This window comes from Podarcis tiliguerta (genome assembly GCF_965153285.1).
Source record: "Podarcis tiliguerta genome assembly, chromosome: 18".
Classification (NCBI taxonomy): Eukaryota; Metazoa; Chordata; class Lepidosauria; order Squamata; family Lacertidae; genus Podarcis; species Podarcis tiliguerta.
In genome coordinates this window covers 661,502-679,040 of record NC_139551.1, presented here as the reverse complement: position 1 = coordinate 679,040, position 17,539 = coordinate 661,502, and the positions used below count along the sequence as shown (strand labels likewise).

Sequence of the window (17,539 nt, the reverse complement as noted above, 5' to 3'; positions counted from 1 at the left end):
GTTTATTTAACTAAAACAATAATATTATAACATATGTATCCATGTTTGTTAACTGATGTGGTTAAACGGATTTATTTTTTTTAAAAAAAGAAGAAGCTTAGGCTGAGTTTTAGCGCACATGAAAAACTTTAAACAAATCCTCATTTCCTGATGAATAGCCTTTGGTTAGAATGTAACTTAAACAGAAAATCTTTAGAAAGATTTTTCCTCCAAAAGCATTTTATTTTTAAAATCCGATTTAAAAGAAAACCCCCCTGATTTAACCCAGAAAAAAACTGATTTTAAAATTATTATTTTAAAAAACCGTTGATTTTTATTCACCCTACTTACCATCCACCATGAATCCACATCTTAAAGCCTTTCTGTTGGTATCTGTGCTTCATCCGGGCGACTTCCAGGCGTGGGAACGGCAGCTAGGGAGACAAATAAGAGGAAATAAATGGAATGATTGAGCGCAGAATTCTATTGCAGAATTGGAATAAGATTGGGAGAAAGGGACCCCTGTGGGTCATCTAGTCCAACCCCCCAACATTGCAACATGTAAAAAATATTATTTGTTTGTTTGCCCGAAGGTTGCAGCATTGGAAACAATTTGAAACAGCTCAATGAAACCAATGGCTGTAAACGTAGGTCAGATATTCTGAATGCGAATTAACAGTGAATTAAATAAAATTTAAAATAATATTATTATTTTTGAATTAATTTTATAATGTAATTGGAAGAAAATTGGGTATAAAAATGGCAAGAAGATAAGAGCATTAAGTTTAAAGATGGAAAATAAGACAAAAATAAAGCAAAAGTAGCTTTAGTAGTTAATGAACCAGAAGGGGAAGCTGAGGGAAGTCACATTTTATATGTTTTATATGTTCACTTTTATATGTTGAATGTGTTGAATATTAAATTGTAAAATCTAATTTAAAAATATTAAAAAATAAAATTAATAATAATAAAATTAAAAAACCTTAGTAGTTTTCAATTACCATCCAATAATATCCTCATTGCCTGGCATGCTCTGGTCCAGGGGGTCACGAAGAGTCGGACACGACTGAACGACTAAACAACAACAACAACAATATCCTCATTATAACAATACCAATTTATAATGCAATTATTAATACTGATTTAAAAATTAATTAAAAAATCAAATATTTGTTAGCCAAGCCAGACATTTATTTATTTTTTAAATCGAGCGGTTTTTTAATGTTTGATCAGACTTTGTGAACCGAACAGTTCAAGCATAAAACACCAAACATCGTAGAATTTAATTTAAATCCGAGGGGAAATAGGTTTTATACTCAGAGCAGATCATGACTATTAATTTCTGAGTAGAATTTAGATGGATCTGCTAAAACGCTAATTTATTTCCTCAGGACTTTGCTGGGCAAAGACGCCAGCCGAAGGCGAACATTCAATTCAAATTTTATTACATTAAGTTTAAATGTGGTTTGACTTTAAAACTGAGGTGATTTTAATGTTAAAACACTAAAACATTAAAATCACCCCAGCTTAAGGGTTTCAAGGCAGCCTGTCAAACCGCCTTTAAACTTAATCAATGTAATAAAATTTGAATTTTGTGTGGTTAAAAATAATTTCGCCTATATTAAATTGATCTAAAACACGTCTGCATTCTCCTCCTTCGTTAAAACCAAGCTCTGTTTGTGGTGTTATATATATGTATAAAATAAAATTTAGACACAGCCTGATTGTTAAAAATGATAATAAAAAATCCCTTAGAGCATTTTGTGAGGAGATAAAATGACGACACTGAGGGAAATTCGCAATCCTCCTTTAAAATTACCTCAGCTTTTCTTTTTTCCTCAAAGGCAGCCTGTCAAACTGCCTTTAAACTTAATCAATGTAATAAAATTTGAATTTTGTGCGGTTAAAAATTATTTTGCGTATATTAAATTGATATAAAACACGTCTGCATTCTCATCCTTCATTAAAACCAACCTCTGTGTGGGGTGTTTTTTTAATATATAAATTTCATAAAATTTAGACATGGCCTGATTGTTAAAAATAATTTTTTTAAAAACCCCTTAAAGCGTTTTGTGAGGAGATAAAACGACCACACTGAGGAAAATTCGCAACCCTGCTTTAAAATTACCTCAGCTTTCTTTAGTGTCTCAAAGGCAGCCTGTCAAACTGCCCTTAACTTTAATATTAAATAGTGAATTCAATTATCACAGCCCACGAATTCCCAGGGGGATTTACACTTAATTCAAGCTGTTTTATGTACCGCTTAATTCTCTAAAGCAGCTTTACAAAGGGGCGGTGTGCGGAAATAATAAATAAAAATTGAAGAAAAAATATGTGTGTATATATATATATATATATATATATATATAAATTCAATAAATAAATAAATAGTCAGCTGAAACCAGAAAATCGAATTAAAATACAAATAAATTGAAATAAATTGAAATTGAAACACAAATAAATGAAACGTATTCTCCCCCCCCCGTTTATTTTGCACTGACGAAAAAAAATGCAAATTAATTTTTAAAAAATAAAATAAAATGAAGGGAGGGAATATAAAAACCCTATAAAGTAGTGAGAAAAAGGAGCGTGCGTTGTTTTATCACGATATTCTTATTATTATGTGATTTGCCGGTATTCTTTTCCACACGTTTTGCCCACCAAAAAAATAAGACCTCGAAAGGCCGACGCGGTTGCCATAGCGACCAACCGTCGCTCAAGGTATCGCGAGACTTCGCCTCTGCTCTCTACCGAGCCGCGGGAGCTTTCGAAAGGACAGTCGGCTCTCTCGCCCTGAGATCTCGCGAGATCTCGGGTTGGGGGGCGTGGCCGACCTATACCTGCTCTCCGTGGCCTGAGGGGAGGCGCGCCTCGCGAGAGCCTGCGGGAATGGGCGGGGAAGTCTCGCGAGATGGAGGGCCGAGGGGGAAGTGGCTTAGCGAGGAGGAGGAGGAGGAAGAAGAAGAAGAGGCTGCGCCGGTCGGGCTTCCTCGGGGCGACAGGAGAACCCGCCGCCGCCTCCGCCGCTGAGAGAGAGCCGGGTAGGCGACGCGGGCCTGAAGGGCCGGGCCCCTCCCGATGACGTCTGGCCCCTTCTGATGACGTCAGAGGTCAGTGGTAGTCCAGCTGTTGTGCCACGAGAGGCGCGCCCCCAAAACGAGGGGTGTGTGTGTGTTATTCTGTATGTGTAGAGCTGCATGAAGCTGGGCGTCTTGAACGTCAAGTTGCTAGTCCTCTTGCAGAAAATCAAGTTGCTAGTCCTCATGCATCTGAAATGCGGATTGGAAAGCCTATGGCTCTCCCAGATAGGCATGTCAAGTTGCTAGTCCTCTTGCATCTAAAACTAGGAGGGGAAGCCTATGGCCCTCCCAGATGGGGAAGGTTCCTAGTCCTTTTGTGCCTAAAACGAGGATGGGGGAGACTGTGGCTCTTGCAGAGGCGGAAAGTCAAGTTGCTAGTCCTCTTGTATCTAAAATGAGGATGGGGGAGCCTAGGGTCCTCCCAGATGCAGAAAATCAAGTTCCTAGTTCTCTTGCAGAAAATCAAGTTTCTAATCCTCATGTGTCTAAAACAAGGAGGGAAGTCAAGATCCTAGTCCTCTTGCGGAAACAAGTTCCTAGTCCTCTTACATCTGAAATGAGGAGGGGGAGCCTGTGGCCCTCCCAGATGAGGAAAGCCAAGTTCTTAGTCCTCATGCATCAAAAATGAGGATTGGAAAGCCTATGGCTTTCCCAGATGCAGAAAGTCAAGTTCCTAGTCCTCTTGCAGAAAATCAAGTTTCTAGTCCTCTTGTATCTAAAATGAGGATGGGGGAGCCTATGGCCCTCTCAGATGGGGAAAGTCAAGTTCCTAGTCCTCATGCGTCTAAAACAAGGATTGGGGAGCCACTGTAGCAAGAAGAAACTGCCCGCTCCATCACCGTGGGGCCTCCAGACCCCAGAGCATGTATGTTGGGATGGGGATGCTGGAGGAAGGTCTATGGCCAGGTGGAAGGACGTCGGTCCCTGGTTCAAATCCAGAGTGCAAGCCCCACCCCACCCGAGGAAGGGGCTTCTGTGGTGCTCGGAGAGGCCTGCCCCTGCCCGTCACGCTCCTCAGGACTTGCGCCCGCAGAGCATGGCAAGGGGGCACTGGGTCCTAGTGGCATCCAGCCCCCTCTTCCCCCTGGGACAGAGAAAGGGCATCCCTGGCAACCCCTCCCACATGGGGGACCCTCAGAGCACCCAGGATGGCAGAGATCCTGCAAGGTGTGTTCAGGGGGTTGCAGCAAACATGTCTGAATAAGGCCAGTTGCCTGGGAGTCACAGGCAGGGAGAGCCACTACCATGTCGCTCGGATCCTGTTTGCTTCTTCCCTTTGGGGCATCTGTTTGGTGCCGGATCCATCCCAAGAGGGCCCATCTAGTCCAGCATCCTGTTTTCACAGTGGCTGAACAGGATTCGAATGCAAGATCAATGCCCCTTCTGTAGTCTGCAGCAAGCAGTGGGAGGGAGTTCCACCGTCTAACAACGTGCTGCGTGGAGGACCCTCCCACTGCCTTTGAGCGCTGGCTGGGTTGCCTGAACCGGCCGCCTCTCCCGACAGCAGCTTCTGTAGGTGTGGTTTGGCATCTTGCCTCTGATCGATTTCCTCCGGCCGCTTCTGGTTACCTTTCAATGGATGTTTTGGCCAAGAGCGTTTTGGGTAGGAAGGGGGAAGAAGGGAGCGAACGCCGACCTGGCGAAGGACAAACGCAGCAGCCGATTTGCAGTTCCGCTCCGAAGTCTAAAGTCCCCGCTGGCACATCCGAGTTTGTGGCTTGAGGGTCGAGTCGCCCAGAGGCTTCTGCAAAAACAACCCCAAACCACCTGTCATAATAATAATAATAATAATAATAATAATTTTATTATTTGCACCTCACCTATCTGGCTGGTTCGCCCCAGCCACTCCGGGTGGCTTCCAACAAATATAAAAGCATAATGAAAAATCATACATTAGAAATGTCTTCTAAAAGTTGTATAGTTACAAAAATCAACTGAGCTCTCTAGGCATCAAATTTAGATTATTTCTACAGTTTTAATTTTGGGGAGACGTGGTACATTATCGGCATAACAGTACTATAATATAACAATTGTAATAGGTTAAAGGAAAGCAACAATTTATCAGTTTTATAGTTAGCCCCGAAACTAGTTTCAGTTGTCATGACATTACCGTTCCCTGCAGGTTCACCCAACGCCTTAATTATATAGTTTCCTTTGTGTGTTTAAGACACACCTCTTTTAACTTGGACTTTTGACACATTAGGAGCCACCCTACAAGAACACTTTTTAAAGCTGCGTTTTAAAATGGCTCTAACCTGCCAGTGGACCTTAAAGGGGGATAATAATAATAATTGCCAGGAGGACTGGAATCCTCTTATTTTGTGGGCTTGCGGTGTTTGAGAGCCAAAACGGATGAGTGCCAAGGTACGACAACCAAGGTACGACTGTATTACTACACACAAGGCGGTTTAGGGCAACAAAATATACGGCGAACACGCACCTTCTAATAAATAATCTCTTCCACTACAAAAAGTCATAAGGAAGCAGAACTTCAAAACAGAACGGCTTGTATCAAATAAAGCAATATTCAGTAACCTGTTAGAATATAACAGTACACAATAAAATTAACTCTCAGATCATCAGCAAATAGATAAATTCCTGTCGGCGGTCGCCCTCCCTCCGCCCCCTCCCTCTGGCAGGGAAATTTGGGGTTCTGTTAATCCCTTTTCCTAAACACACCCTGCCTCACTGTTTATATGCCAAGGGGTTGGAAGAATCCCAGGAAGGGCTTGGCAGGACTGGGAGGGCCGTGCTGGGGGTCCGAGAGCTATACAGAGTTTGCGCGGATGTTGAAGAGAAGCCTCTCCTCTCAGCCTCCTCTGTTCCAGGCTAAACATACCCAGCTCCTTCAACTGTTCCCCATAAGGCTTGGCTTCCAGACTCTTGGTCATCTTGGTCACCCTTCTCTGTTAAAATCTAAATTCTTAATACCTTCTCATTTTCATTAGAATGCAGGGTGCTTTATTAAGCAGCATAAAGATTAGGTCCCTGGCCCCAGGGGCCCCACGAACACTGTGCATGCATGTGGCAAAATGCCAAATTTTGTTTATTTATGATAATCTCATTTATCATCCTTATTGTCTCATTGACACCCCCAGCAAAACTCCTAATGTATTGCGTGCATTATTTTTTATCAGAGTAAACATAATGGTTATAATAATAATAAAGTGGAAGAGGAGGATGGAATTGTCAAGGTGGGAGACTGTGCGGATCAAACCCAGAACCTTGGCGTTCCCAGCGCCACGCTGGAGGAAAGACCTTCCTGCTGTGTATATCTGGCTGCGCATTTTCCCGGCTCTTGGAGTTTTTCTTCCACAAGCAAGGCATGGCACAAGCAAGGCATGGCCAGAGGGGTCTTAACCAGCAGCTCATGTTGTTCCCTCCAGATGCTCCTGCACTCTAAGCTCAGCCCTGTGATGCAGCAGCAAGCAAGGTCGTTGCAGTTCCTGGCTGCATCCACAGAAGTCTAGCATCCAGATCAAGGGGAATTAGGCAGGCCCAGATATCGATATATCGTCCAAAACCAGTTTAAAGTCCGGGGGAAATAGATTGATATATGCTTAGCTGATGATGCATCATGATGCTGAAAACCATCCCTAGTAGAAACCAAACCTTATGAGCAGCAGCATAAGGAGCTGAGCGTGCATAGCCTGGGAGAAGAGGACAGATGTAACAGCCATCTTCAAATATCGGAAGGGCCATCAGATTTATATATTTTTTATTTTTACCGCTCCAGAGGGGAGAATTTGAACCAGTGGGTTCTGATGGCAAGAAAGGAGCTTGCAACCAAATACAGTGAAACCCGAAGTAAATGATTCGGTTTCCAAACGGTTTCCGGAAGCCAATGCGGCTTCCGTTTTGAGTTTCCCTGTTGTGTTGAGGCTTCCGCTTTCAGTTTTCGAATGTTTTGGAAGCTGAATGGTCTTCCGGAACGGATTACGTTGGAAAACCGAGGTCCCACTGTAGCAGGAAGCTGTTTCTGAGTGTTAAGAGGGGTTTTGACAGGGCCTGGACTCCCCCAGAAGGCAAACTCTCCTCTGTTGGAGGTTTTCAAACAGATATTGGGGGCCAAGGATTCCTCCGCTGTGACTTCTCCCTTGCAGAGGGTCCCTTCTGCACCTGCAGGCCTCAGCTGGGTCTCGCTTTCTTTGCCCCACCTGTCCAGACACGTGTCCTGGGGCCGGTCCCCTCCCCACCCCAGGCCACTAACTGCACTCCGTGGCTCCTCCCCAGATTTCGCCCCCAAAAGCCCCCGCAAGAGTTTGCGTTCTTAAACAAGGCAGGCAGGAGGGGATCTCTGGAGCCCGGCCTGTTCGGTTTCTGTTTATTTTTGCCCTTTCCCACTTCCTAGATGCTCGGAATACCTTTCGGGGTGAGGTCATCCTAGGCACGGGAGTTCCTGGTTTCCTTCACCCTTTCCTTGCTGCTTTTTTTTTAAAAAAACTGTTCCAATACAGCTGGTTTTGGGGCTGAAACATGTTCCACCTTGGGGCTGTTGGCCTTGAAAGGAGGCGAAGGAACCTTTGCAGGTAGAAAGAGATGCCTTTTTGTGGCGTGGGGGCCATTTAGAGATTAGCTCAGTAGCTCTCACCTGCCTCCCCCTCGCTCTTTCTAGACCCCATCCCCTTTTAGCAACGCGTATAAAACAGAGCAGTTATAATGGGTGAAAAGTGAAAAACATCTGGCCCGCTCGGTCGGTAGAGCATGCGACTCAGGGTTGCGAGTTCGAGCCCCCCGTTGGGCAAAGGTCTCCTCCATTGCAGGGGGTCGGACTACATGGCGTTTAGGCTCATGAGCGCTGCCGCCAGGCTCATAAGCAGCCGCTCCCCTGTGGCGAGCGGAGATCTTCTCCAGGCGAACAGGCTTGGGGATGAACAGAAGGCTCCCGTTTCCTTGGGCCCCGAGTGCCCAGGCACACATGGAAGTTCTATTTTTATTGCCCAAGGAGGCTTAATTCCCCGGTGCCCGTGGGTTTGCAAAGCCAGTTACCCCCTGACTACGCACCTCTGGCATTTGGGGTTGTTTTTAGGGGCCTTTGAAGCACGACCCCCCCACACTGCTTTCTAAGCAGCTCCAAACGTTCGTTGCCCTCATTCGCATGTGGGGCGGTTGCCCCACCCAGTCTACAGAAGGGTCAGACTGGGAACACCCTGCTGTGGGCTCCCCACCCCCTTCCCACCGGCCTCTGTCTTGCGTGAATTGCTTAAGCCGGTTCAGCTTGTCTTGGAGACGGCAGCCTCCGATTCCGGACGTCTTCTGTGCTTCCGGCAGCGGCAGGACGAAGGCAGCAGCAAAACTGGCAGTTGCCTGTTCAGCAAGAGCTTGCAAAGCCCCCCCTCGCTTTCAGAGGGGGGGCATTTGCTGTGAACGCAGCTCTGTGTGCTGCCATATTCCCCCCCCCCCCCTTCTGGGGTGGGTGGGTGTGTTTTAAGCAAAGAGCCTCTTTATCCGAGGAACCTTGTCGGAGCAGCCAAACTGTCTCTGGAGGTTCCCAGGGTCATCCGCTCCCACCTGCAGACCTAAGGATTTGGCATCTCGGCCTGAGAGCCAGACTGAGCACAGGCCTGGATGATGGAGCCATGGCCTAGCTTTTAAAGTTTTCAATGTTTGATGTTTTATTGTGTTTTTAATGCTCTGTTGGGGCTGCCCAGGGTGACCGGGGAAACCCAGCGGGGTATAAATAATAATAAAAAGGTCAAGGACAAGGCCCCATGGGTGGTTAAGTCCAGTCCAAGGCGACTCTGGGGTTGCGGCACTCATCTCGCTTCAGGCCGAGGGAGCCGGCATTTGTCCACAGACAGTTTTTCCGGGTCATGTGACCGGCAGGACTAAACCACTTCTGGTGCAACGGGACACCATGATGGAAGCCAGAGCTCATGGAAATGCCGTTTACCTTCCCACCGCAGCGGTACCTATTTATCTACTTGCACTGGTGTGCTTTCGAACTGCTAGGTTGGCAGGAGCTGGGACAGAGCAAAGGGAGCTCATTCCGTCATGGGGATTCGAACCGCTGACCTTCCAATCGACAAGCCCAAGAGGCTCAGTGGTTTAGACCACAGCACCACCCCTCTCCCTTTTTACGAACAATAAATATTACTATTATTAGCATGGGATCATAGAATCATAGCTTTCTGGGGTGGGAAGGGATTCTGAGGGTCATCTAGCCCAACCCACGGCAACGCAGAAATATTTTGCTCCCCATGTGCTCGAACCCGCAACCCCGAGATGAAGAGTAGCATGCTCCAGTGAGCTATCCCAGCAATCAGAAACTCTCATATATAAGCCAGGCGCCAAATGGCTCCATAAACCAAGGCTGCAGTTCCCACAATGGAATGTCTAGTTGCTGTTTATTTATTAAAAAGTCTTTATTTTTTAAAGGATGGACTTGCCATGATCGATTCTCATGGAAAGATCTGGCTAGTTCAGAGGACCTTGAGCTGTGTTCAGAGTTTTGAGGACTTAAAAGAAAAGTCCCTTTCTCCTGGGACAGTTTGGCAGTTGCTGTTCCCTCCTGCGACAGGGAGTTCCACAGGTGAACCACAGGTTGGGCTGAGCGCTGCATGCCATCTCTGGGGCACTTGGCGTCGGCTTGTGACTTGTGGGATCGGCCTGGAAGTCCCACGCTTCTTTTTCTTCTTCCCCTCCTCAGATTGCGCAGTAAACGTCCACAAAAACTGCAAGACCCTCTTGCCTGAATGCAGCGGGGCCAAGCCCAAGGTAAGGCCACCTTCCTCCTTTTCAATCTCGGGCCGGGGAAGGCGGGGAGACACAGAAGGAGCTTTAGCCTCCCTTCATCGCCAGCTAAACATTGCGATATAGCGATAATAGATCATGACATCTGAAATAAGGACGGAGCTATGCAAAGGCGTTGGCTGGCTTCGCGGTTTTCCCTGCACCCTGAATTTTGCCTTGCCTGTTCTTGTTCAGGGAAGTTTTTAACGTGTGACGTTTTATCGCTTTTTTATCACCATTATTAATAATGTTCTGTTGGGAGCTGCCCAGAGTGACTGTGGAAACCCAGCCAGATGGGTGGGGTATAAATAAATTATTATTATTATTGCAATTTGCTGAGAGAGCTGAGCCGGCCGAGTTAACAGGAGCTGCAGAGAAGCCTTGGCCAGCTTAATGCTTTTCCCCAGACAGTGGTACCTCGGAAGTCGAACGGAACCTGTTCCGGAAGTCCGTTTGACTTCCAAAACATTCAGAAACCGAGGCATGGCTTCCGGTTGGCTGCAGGGAGCCCCTGCAGCCAATCAGAACCCGCGTCGGACGTTCATCTTCCAAAGAACGTTTGCAAACCAGAACAATGCTTGAGAGCCGAAACGTTCGACTCGCAAGGTGTTTGGTATCCAAGGTACGACTGTACTGTGATTTTTGCATAGCACGTAAACGTCACAATTCACGCTATCTTGCCAGGGTGAAGCCCTTCAAGTCCAGCTTCCTGTTCTCATTGTGTTGTGTCTTTTCTTCCTCCCCTCCCCTTTTCTATCTTGCAGCAAAGAGATTCGTTCCTCCGCCCTCCGAGCTCTCCACCCAGTTCGCTCCGGAGCTACAGCCCAGGTTCGTACACCCAAATAATCTGTTTCCGCGGCTCTGACTTTCCTTGCAGGCGGGGCTGTGGCTTTTCCCCCTAAGAGGAAAAGTGGCAGCATTTGGGCCTTTTCAGCTCAGAGGAGAGGCAAGGAAGAGGCCACCTGGTTGAAGTAAAATCACGCCTGGCGCACAGCAAGGGGGCACAGGAGCTCGCGGGCACCTGAATGTTGGAAGACCTGGAACCGGCAGGAGGAAATATTGCCTGCAGCACATGGTTAGACTGTGGAACTCCCTGCCACAGTGACGGCCACCGACTTTTAAAAAAGAGACTGGACAACTTGGTGGAGGAGAATCGGGCTATGATGGCTGTGCATCTATCCAGGAATGCTTCTGAATCCCAGTTTCTGGAAACCACTGGAACCAGTAGAGAGAAGGCTCTTGTGCTTCACGTCCTGCTCGCGGGTTTCCCATAATAGGCAACTGGTCAGGAACACTACTAGATGGCCCATTGGCCCGATCGAACGCTACAAAAGTGGGGGGCGCTCGGCAGCCCAGAAAGTGGCTCCCCCTTTTCCCCGCTCGGGAAAGCTCTAGAACGCTCCTGTGTGGCCTAAAATCGCCCCATGTGCGCCTTTTCATGCTTCTCCCCCCCCCTTCATCTCACCTCATTGTGAAACCTCGACAAAAAAAAGGGAACGAAAAATATCACAGAGCCCTGAGAAAATCGATAAGCTGTTTTCCCTCCATCGATCGCTTGCTTGGCAGCTGTGAAACGGGGGAAAATAGATATCTATCTATATTACCAGGTTGGCTGTTTGGGCATGCGTGTTAAATCGTGCAGGTTTTCTTGGCTCCCGGCACTGAGTGGGGCTAAAAGAGGAGAAGAAGGAGCTGGGTAAGGGATTGGAGGCGGGTTTGGGAGGGGGAGAGCGGGCCTTTTTCCTCTCTGCCTAGCGGTTGAAACATCTCTGCGGTGCGCAGTCTGGTCTGTCGAGAGAAGCGGCTGGGGAATCAATGTCTTTCCTTGGCAGCCTGCAGGCTGTGCTAATTGAACTCAGAAAACGGCTTGCTTGCTTTTCAGGTAGCCTGGCTTGTGGGGGGCGGGGAGGGGGAGAGCCGGCCGGACGAGAAGCCGTTTCGGGGGCCGGCGGTTCTCCCACTCGCCTCCTGGCCCCCCCCCCAAGCCAGCGGAGGGCAGAAAATGAGATGGAGGGGGGCATCCATTGGACGGCTCCAGGGCTGTGGAGTTTGCATGGCTTTCAGCTTGGAATGGGGGCTGGAAGCACCTGGGGGCGCGACTCCGTTTCGCCAGCCGTGGGCCTGCGTGGCGAGAATCGTTTCCGTGACGGACGTGGGAAGAGCCTGCCTTATCAGGCCCCTCCAGGCCAGCTTCCTCGTCTCACGGCGGAGAAATACCCTCGAGAACCCAAGAACCGAGGTAGACTGCCCCCGAGATGGAGGCTCTATAAAAACTCAAGCCGAGTCCGGCTGCCGCAGCAGCATCGGATCAGCCCAGCCTCCTCACAGTGGCCATCCGGACGACTCAATGGGAAACCCGCAAGCCAGATTCGAGTGCGAGAACCCTCTGTCTTCCTGTGCTTCGCAGAAACCAGGATTCAGAAGCTGAGCCGCTGTGGCTGGCAGCCTTTGGCAGCCCTCTCCTCCATGGATTTGTCACTTTGAAAGCCGTCTAAGGTCAGTGCCCGCCGTGGCCTCCTGCAGTAGGGTGTTCCGCAGTTCCGATCTTCCACTACGTGAGAAAGCCCTTCCCTTTGGCTACTCAAAGCTGCTTTCCTCCTTCGGTTTTTTTCGCCCAGACGGATAAAACCTGCGTTGATCTTCCCAGCGTCTGGTTTGGGAGAAAAGGTTGTCAGAGCTTCTTCCCTGGCCTGATCCACACCACATTCCGCCTGCCGCTTTCCCCATAGCACCTCCAGGCTGCAGTGCGGACGAGAACGGCCTGTTCTTCCGCGCTGGGCGACTGAAGCGAGGTTGGATCCTGGGAAAGGTTTTTCTCCTCCTGCTGCCCCTTGCAGTTTCCCTAGAGCTCTGTTCCAGCAAAACAGGCTTGTCAGGAGTAAACAGACCCCCATGGGGAGAGGCCGGCCAGCCTTGCTGTCTTCTTAATAGTATTCCCAGAAGCCCGATATCCTCAGTGCCGCCAGCACTGTCTGGCAGCAGCTCTTCTCGGGGCTTCAGCTGGGAGTCTGCAGGCAAGGGCATCGCTTCTCTGCTCAGCTGCGGTGCTTGCCTTATGAATGACGCAAACCCACCCCCCAGAGGCCTTGCAATTCCAGGTCAGGTCCTTGGTCTGTTGAGCTTGGAATCGCCTGCATGGACTCGGCAGCAGCTCCCCAAGGTTTCGGAGCCAGCTCTGCCTCCCCGTTCGAAATTCTCCCAGCACATTTTGCATCTGGCGTTGAACCTCTTGCGACCCACTGACGTCTCCGTCTGGCAATCCTTGGGTCAGTCCTGTTTCCACACGCTCAGACCCCATCCTGTTCAGTTCTATCCGTGGTGTTTCATCTGCACAACGGGAATGAAATTTGGGGACCCAAATGCTTTCTCTGGGGAGCCCAAGCAGGAGCAGCAGACGACCTTATAGCGGATTGTTTGCCGCTTGCCATTGGGAAGGATTTCAGAGTAGACCAGGCTTCCTCAGCCTCGGCCCTCCAGATGTTTTTGGCCTACAACTCCCATGATCCCTAGCTAGCTGGACCAGTGGTCAGGGATGATGGGAATTGTAGTCTCAAAACATCTGGAGGGCTGAGTTGGAGGAAGCCTGGAATAGACCAATATATCGGTGGACTGTCGCAGGATTGAGAGAGTTTCCTTTTAGTTATCAGAGCTCTTAACCCGGTTCAAGGTAGTCCTCTGAACTAGCCAGGTGAGAATCCATCCCAGTCAGTCCATCCTTTGGAAAATAGGACTTTAGAGCCGTCTTGCCCAAAAATGGCACCTGGGCTTTCCGTTTTGGCAACTGCCACCCTGGTTTAAGGGGCTGTTCGGCAGCCAGCTTATATATTGTGAGTTTCTAACGCTGCCTAGCTCTGACCCTTCCCTCCTGGCTGTGTGTGTGTGTGTTTGTGTGTCTTCTCTCTTCCTTTCCTTGGCCACAGCAGCGTGCAATTCTTAATTCGATTCCCCCCCCCCCCCTTAATTGCCAATGTCTCCAGCCAACGAAACACGGCCTCCCCCTAATTATATTTATTTTACACTGGGCCGTTTTGTGCATCAAACACCTCAGAGGGCGAATGCGCCTTGTCCGTTTGCCGACTCGTCTTCCAGCTCCTCAGAGTCTCAGTTTGGTGCAGCAGCCGTGAGCCACTCACCATTTCTTCCCCCCTTCCCTCCCTCCCTCGCAGTTGTAAGATAATTCTTTGCTTTGACACATGGGAGCATGTTCTCCCTTTGGGAGCCGAGGTGTAAATAATTGCGGGCTCCGGCCGCTAAACGAGGGACTTAGCAATTTCCAGAGCACGCAGTGGGGGCCCAATTTCCTCCCCTCCAGACTTGCCTGCTGATTCCGCCAATACGCCCCCTGCTGCTGAGCGGCCGCGCTTGCCTCTCTGGACACTTCTAGAAGGGCCGGCCGGGCGGCATAAAAGCGTGTCGTGCCCCCCGGGCCACACTGCCGCTTCGCAGGCATGGGCAATGCCACGTCCAAGGGTGGCAGCGGCGCCGCGGCGGCGCCCTCCGAGCTGCTCTTCTGCGGCTCCTTCTCCAACCGCTGGAACGAGAGCGTCTTCCTGGAGAACGAGCTGCTGACCTCCCGGATCCTCTCCGTCCTCCGGCCCCACTCGGACGGGCGGGGGCTCCTGCGGGCAGCCGGGCCGCCCTTCGCCGCCCGCTTCCTGAGCCCCAACTCTGCCTTTGCCTCCGTAGCCTCCGCCTTCCGGGAGCACCCGCACGGATCCCTCCTGGGCCCGGATGGCGGCGCCCTCGGCATGACGATCGCGCAGAGGGGGAGCTCGCCCACGCCGCTGGCCGACGCAGCTTCCATCAGGGCTGCCGCTAAGCCCGGGTGAGTCTGCCCTGGGGGCTCCGGGGGTGGGGGGGAGGCTGCGAGAAAGAGCACCCCCCCTCCTTTGGCACAGCCCTCCTGTCTTTCTCTCCTCCTGCGATACGATCATCTTTATTGTCGTCGTCCCATGCAGAACAACGAAATTGAAAAATCTACATAAGGCATTCAAAACCCAACAAGCCTGCTATCCCAACCTGGTTAGCCTCCCTTTTGCAGAAAAACATGGGTCTAAAGGACCCCCCAAAGCAGGGAGACTCTCCCCCCCCCAACCCCAGACTTGTAGCAGATGCAAGCATGATTTTAAATTGCAATATTTCTGGCTCATTTGGGGGGGGGGTACAGCATCAGGAGATTACAGTCTGGTATTTATAGCACGAGGCTGCTGTCCATATGAAATCCTTCCTTGGTTTTATTTCTTCACTCAGCACGCGACTCAGGGCCGTGGGTTCGAGTCCAACGTAGGGCAAAAAGATCCTTGCACTGCCGGGGTTGGGCTGGATGACCCTCAGGGGTCCCTTCTGACTGAACAACTGTATGATTCTTTAGCTCTAGTTGGACTAGAGCACCCTTGGGGTAAAATAGGTAGGTAAAATAGAGAACATTTAGAACAACAGGTGGGAAGCAAAACTGTCCGACAGGCACGTAGGCTGAGTCCAGTTGCACGGGGGTTAAAACTGCAGAGCCCGGTTGAAGGATATCAGCCGCATCTGGTCGTCGAGTCTAGTTCAAGTTTTCCCCCCGGCTCAAGATGAGAGTCGCCTTCAAAATGCACACGCAATGGAGGAACTCCAAGTCGTACAGAAAGCGCTTGGAGGTCCTTGTCAGAATCTCAGGTTGTGCATCCTTTCCTCTGTTCCAGAGAGGGGGGGACCAAGCGCCCCTTGTCCGATTCAGGGCTGCTTCCCATTGAGCTGGTGTGGGTCTGTTTCTCGGGAGGTCTTGGTCTCCCTCTGCTCCGCTTTCCTAGCGAAGGAACGGCTCTCCCTTTGGGCTGGCAAACGTCTCCCGATGCCGGCAGGATGAGGGCCAGCCCTCGAGTGTGGGGAGTGAGATTTCTGGGGGGCTGGAATTTGCGAGGGAGAGGGGTGGGTGAGGGCAGGGATCAGCCCGAGTTTGCCGTCGGGGACAGCAAGGAGGGTGGGCAGAGGCATTGCCACTGGAGGGAGCGAGGAGGCAGAGAAAGGAGGTTTATTACATAACCGGAACGCCAGCTCTTCAAAACTCATTGGCACACAGCAAAATCTGTTCTCGACATGCAAGCAAATCTCAGCACGCAGGTTTCTCCGTCCTGTTTTTGTAAATCTTTCTGCCGGGCCGAGACGGGCTTGCAGGGTCCCGTCCCACCCCCTTGCAGCCCCAGAGAGCTTTTCTTAATTTTTAATTTAGAGAAAAGGAGCTGGGCAGAGGGAAAGCTTTTTTCCCTTGTCCCCTGCAACAGATAAAAGGCAGCTCTCCCTTGATCGGCGTGGAGTTAATCTGCGGAACTCCCTTCCACAAGAGGCGGGGAGGGGGGCACCAACTTAGATGGCTTTGCAAGAGGAGGGGGCTGTCCTGCCCTAGCCCAGGACAGCTCTGCCTCTGCTTCCACCGTCTGAGGCAGCCATGCTTTTGAGTGGAAACCACAGGAGGGCTCTTGGGTTCGAATCCTGATTGCCGGTTTCCCAATGAGGCTTCTGGCTGGCCACTGTGAGAACAGGATCCTGGAGCAGACAGTGGCCAGATCCTGCAAACGTGCCTTAAGTCATTGAGCTCTGGACCTGCTTCAGGCCTCCAGTGACAGAGGGAGACGTGTGGTTTTACCTGCTTTCAGAGTTGTCGTCTGTTTGCTTTTTGCAGCGCTGAATGTTCTCCATAGACACAGTGTTTTTAGATCCTCGATGCTGCTTCTGCCCCCCCCCCCCGCTCTCCCCCAGTTCTTACGCTTAGTGGAGCATGTGACTCTTCGTCTCAGGGTTGTGGGTCCGAGCCCCCTAGGCTCAAAAATGTAGGGGGTTGGACTCGATGACCCTCCGACTCTACAATCCTCCTTCTTCATCTTTCATGACCTCCGCCGTCCCGTTCCCAAAGGTGTGAGGCGCCCCCCATACCGTGTGACACCCGGCTAGGCGGTCCGACAAGGGGGGTGGCAGCTCCTCTGACGCCAGCTCTGCCTTTTCCCCTGTTCAGGCTCACGGGGGCAGAGATGGACGAGGGGGATTCGGGTTTCCTGAAGCCGAAAGCGGCCTCCGAGGACGTGGTCTCCGTGGCCCCCTCCACGGCGGAATCGGTCTTTGTGGAAGGTAAGTGGGGGCCGAGTCCTGTGCCGTAGGGGTGGGGGTTGTGGTGGCACTCAGTGCGCTGGGACAGGGGATGCTGTGTGCGAGAGAGAGAGCGTGTGTGTGTGTGTGTTTGTGCGTGAAGAATCAGAATTGTGTAGTCAGAAATAGGCCCCTAAATATCATCTAGTCCATCATCTAGTCTAGCCACAGTTAGAGACAAGCGAGCGGCAGAATTAGCAGGCTTTCGCTTTCCGGCCGTGAAAAGGCCTTTTCGTGGCCAGAGCTCTGTGTTGGACGGTGGGGAGAAACCGCCCGCCGAGCACTTTGTCTGCAGCATCCTCTTCCTCCCCGCAGATGCTCAGTACGCCTCCCTGCGGAACGAGCTGGAGACGGACGCCCGGGAGTTTGAGGCCCCGTCGTGGAGCCTCGCGGTGGAGCCAGCCTACGCCAAGCAGCAGGAGAGGGAAGTGGCCAAGAGGCAGGACGTCATCTACGGTGAGGAGCCCAGAATCGCCTCCGCGGGGCCTTCTCTGCGGCGGCTCTGGCCGGGTGGGGGGGAAGCAGGGAGCCCGACAGCAGGGGGCGCCAGAGGCAGGGAGGAGTCCAAGCCTTGTCTCTTCCCTCTGCCTGCCTGGGCGGAGTTCTGGAAGGGGAACAACAGACAC

At 50.6% G+C, this 17,539-nt stretch overlaps 1 protein-coding gene across 3 annotated transcripts in view; it reads left to right on the top strand.

Annotated features, from left to right (window-relative positions):
- Positions 1–17,539, top strand: part of ARHGEF18 (Rho/Rac guanine nucleotide exchange factor 18) — a 52,359-nt gene that overhangs the window by 18,876 nt on the left and 15,944 nt on the right. For all 3 annotated transcript variants that reach the window (XM_083421359.1, XM_083421358.1, XM_083421357.1), the window contains 5 exons: positions 9,709–9,776; positions 10,556–10,619; positions 14,478–14,616; positions 16,783–16,895; positions 17,229–17,369. In XM_083421359.1, coding sequence (XP_083277485.1) covers positions 9,709–9,776; positions 10,556–10,619; positions 14,478–14,616; positions 16,783–16,895; positions 17,229–17,369 — 525 coding nt within the window. The remainder of the gene's footprint in view (positions 1–9,708; positions 9,777–10,555; positions 10,620–14,477; positions 14,617–16,782; positions 16,896–17,228; positions 17,370–17,539) is intronic.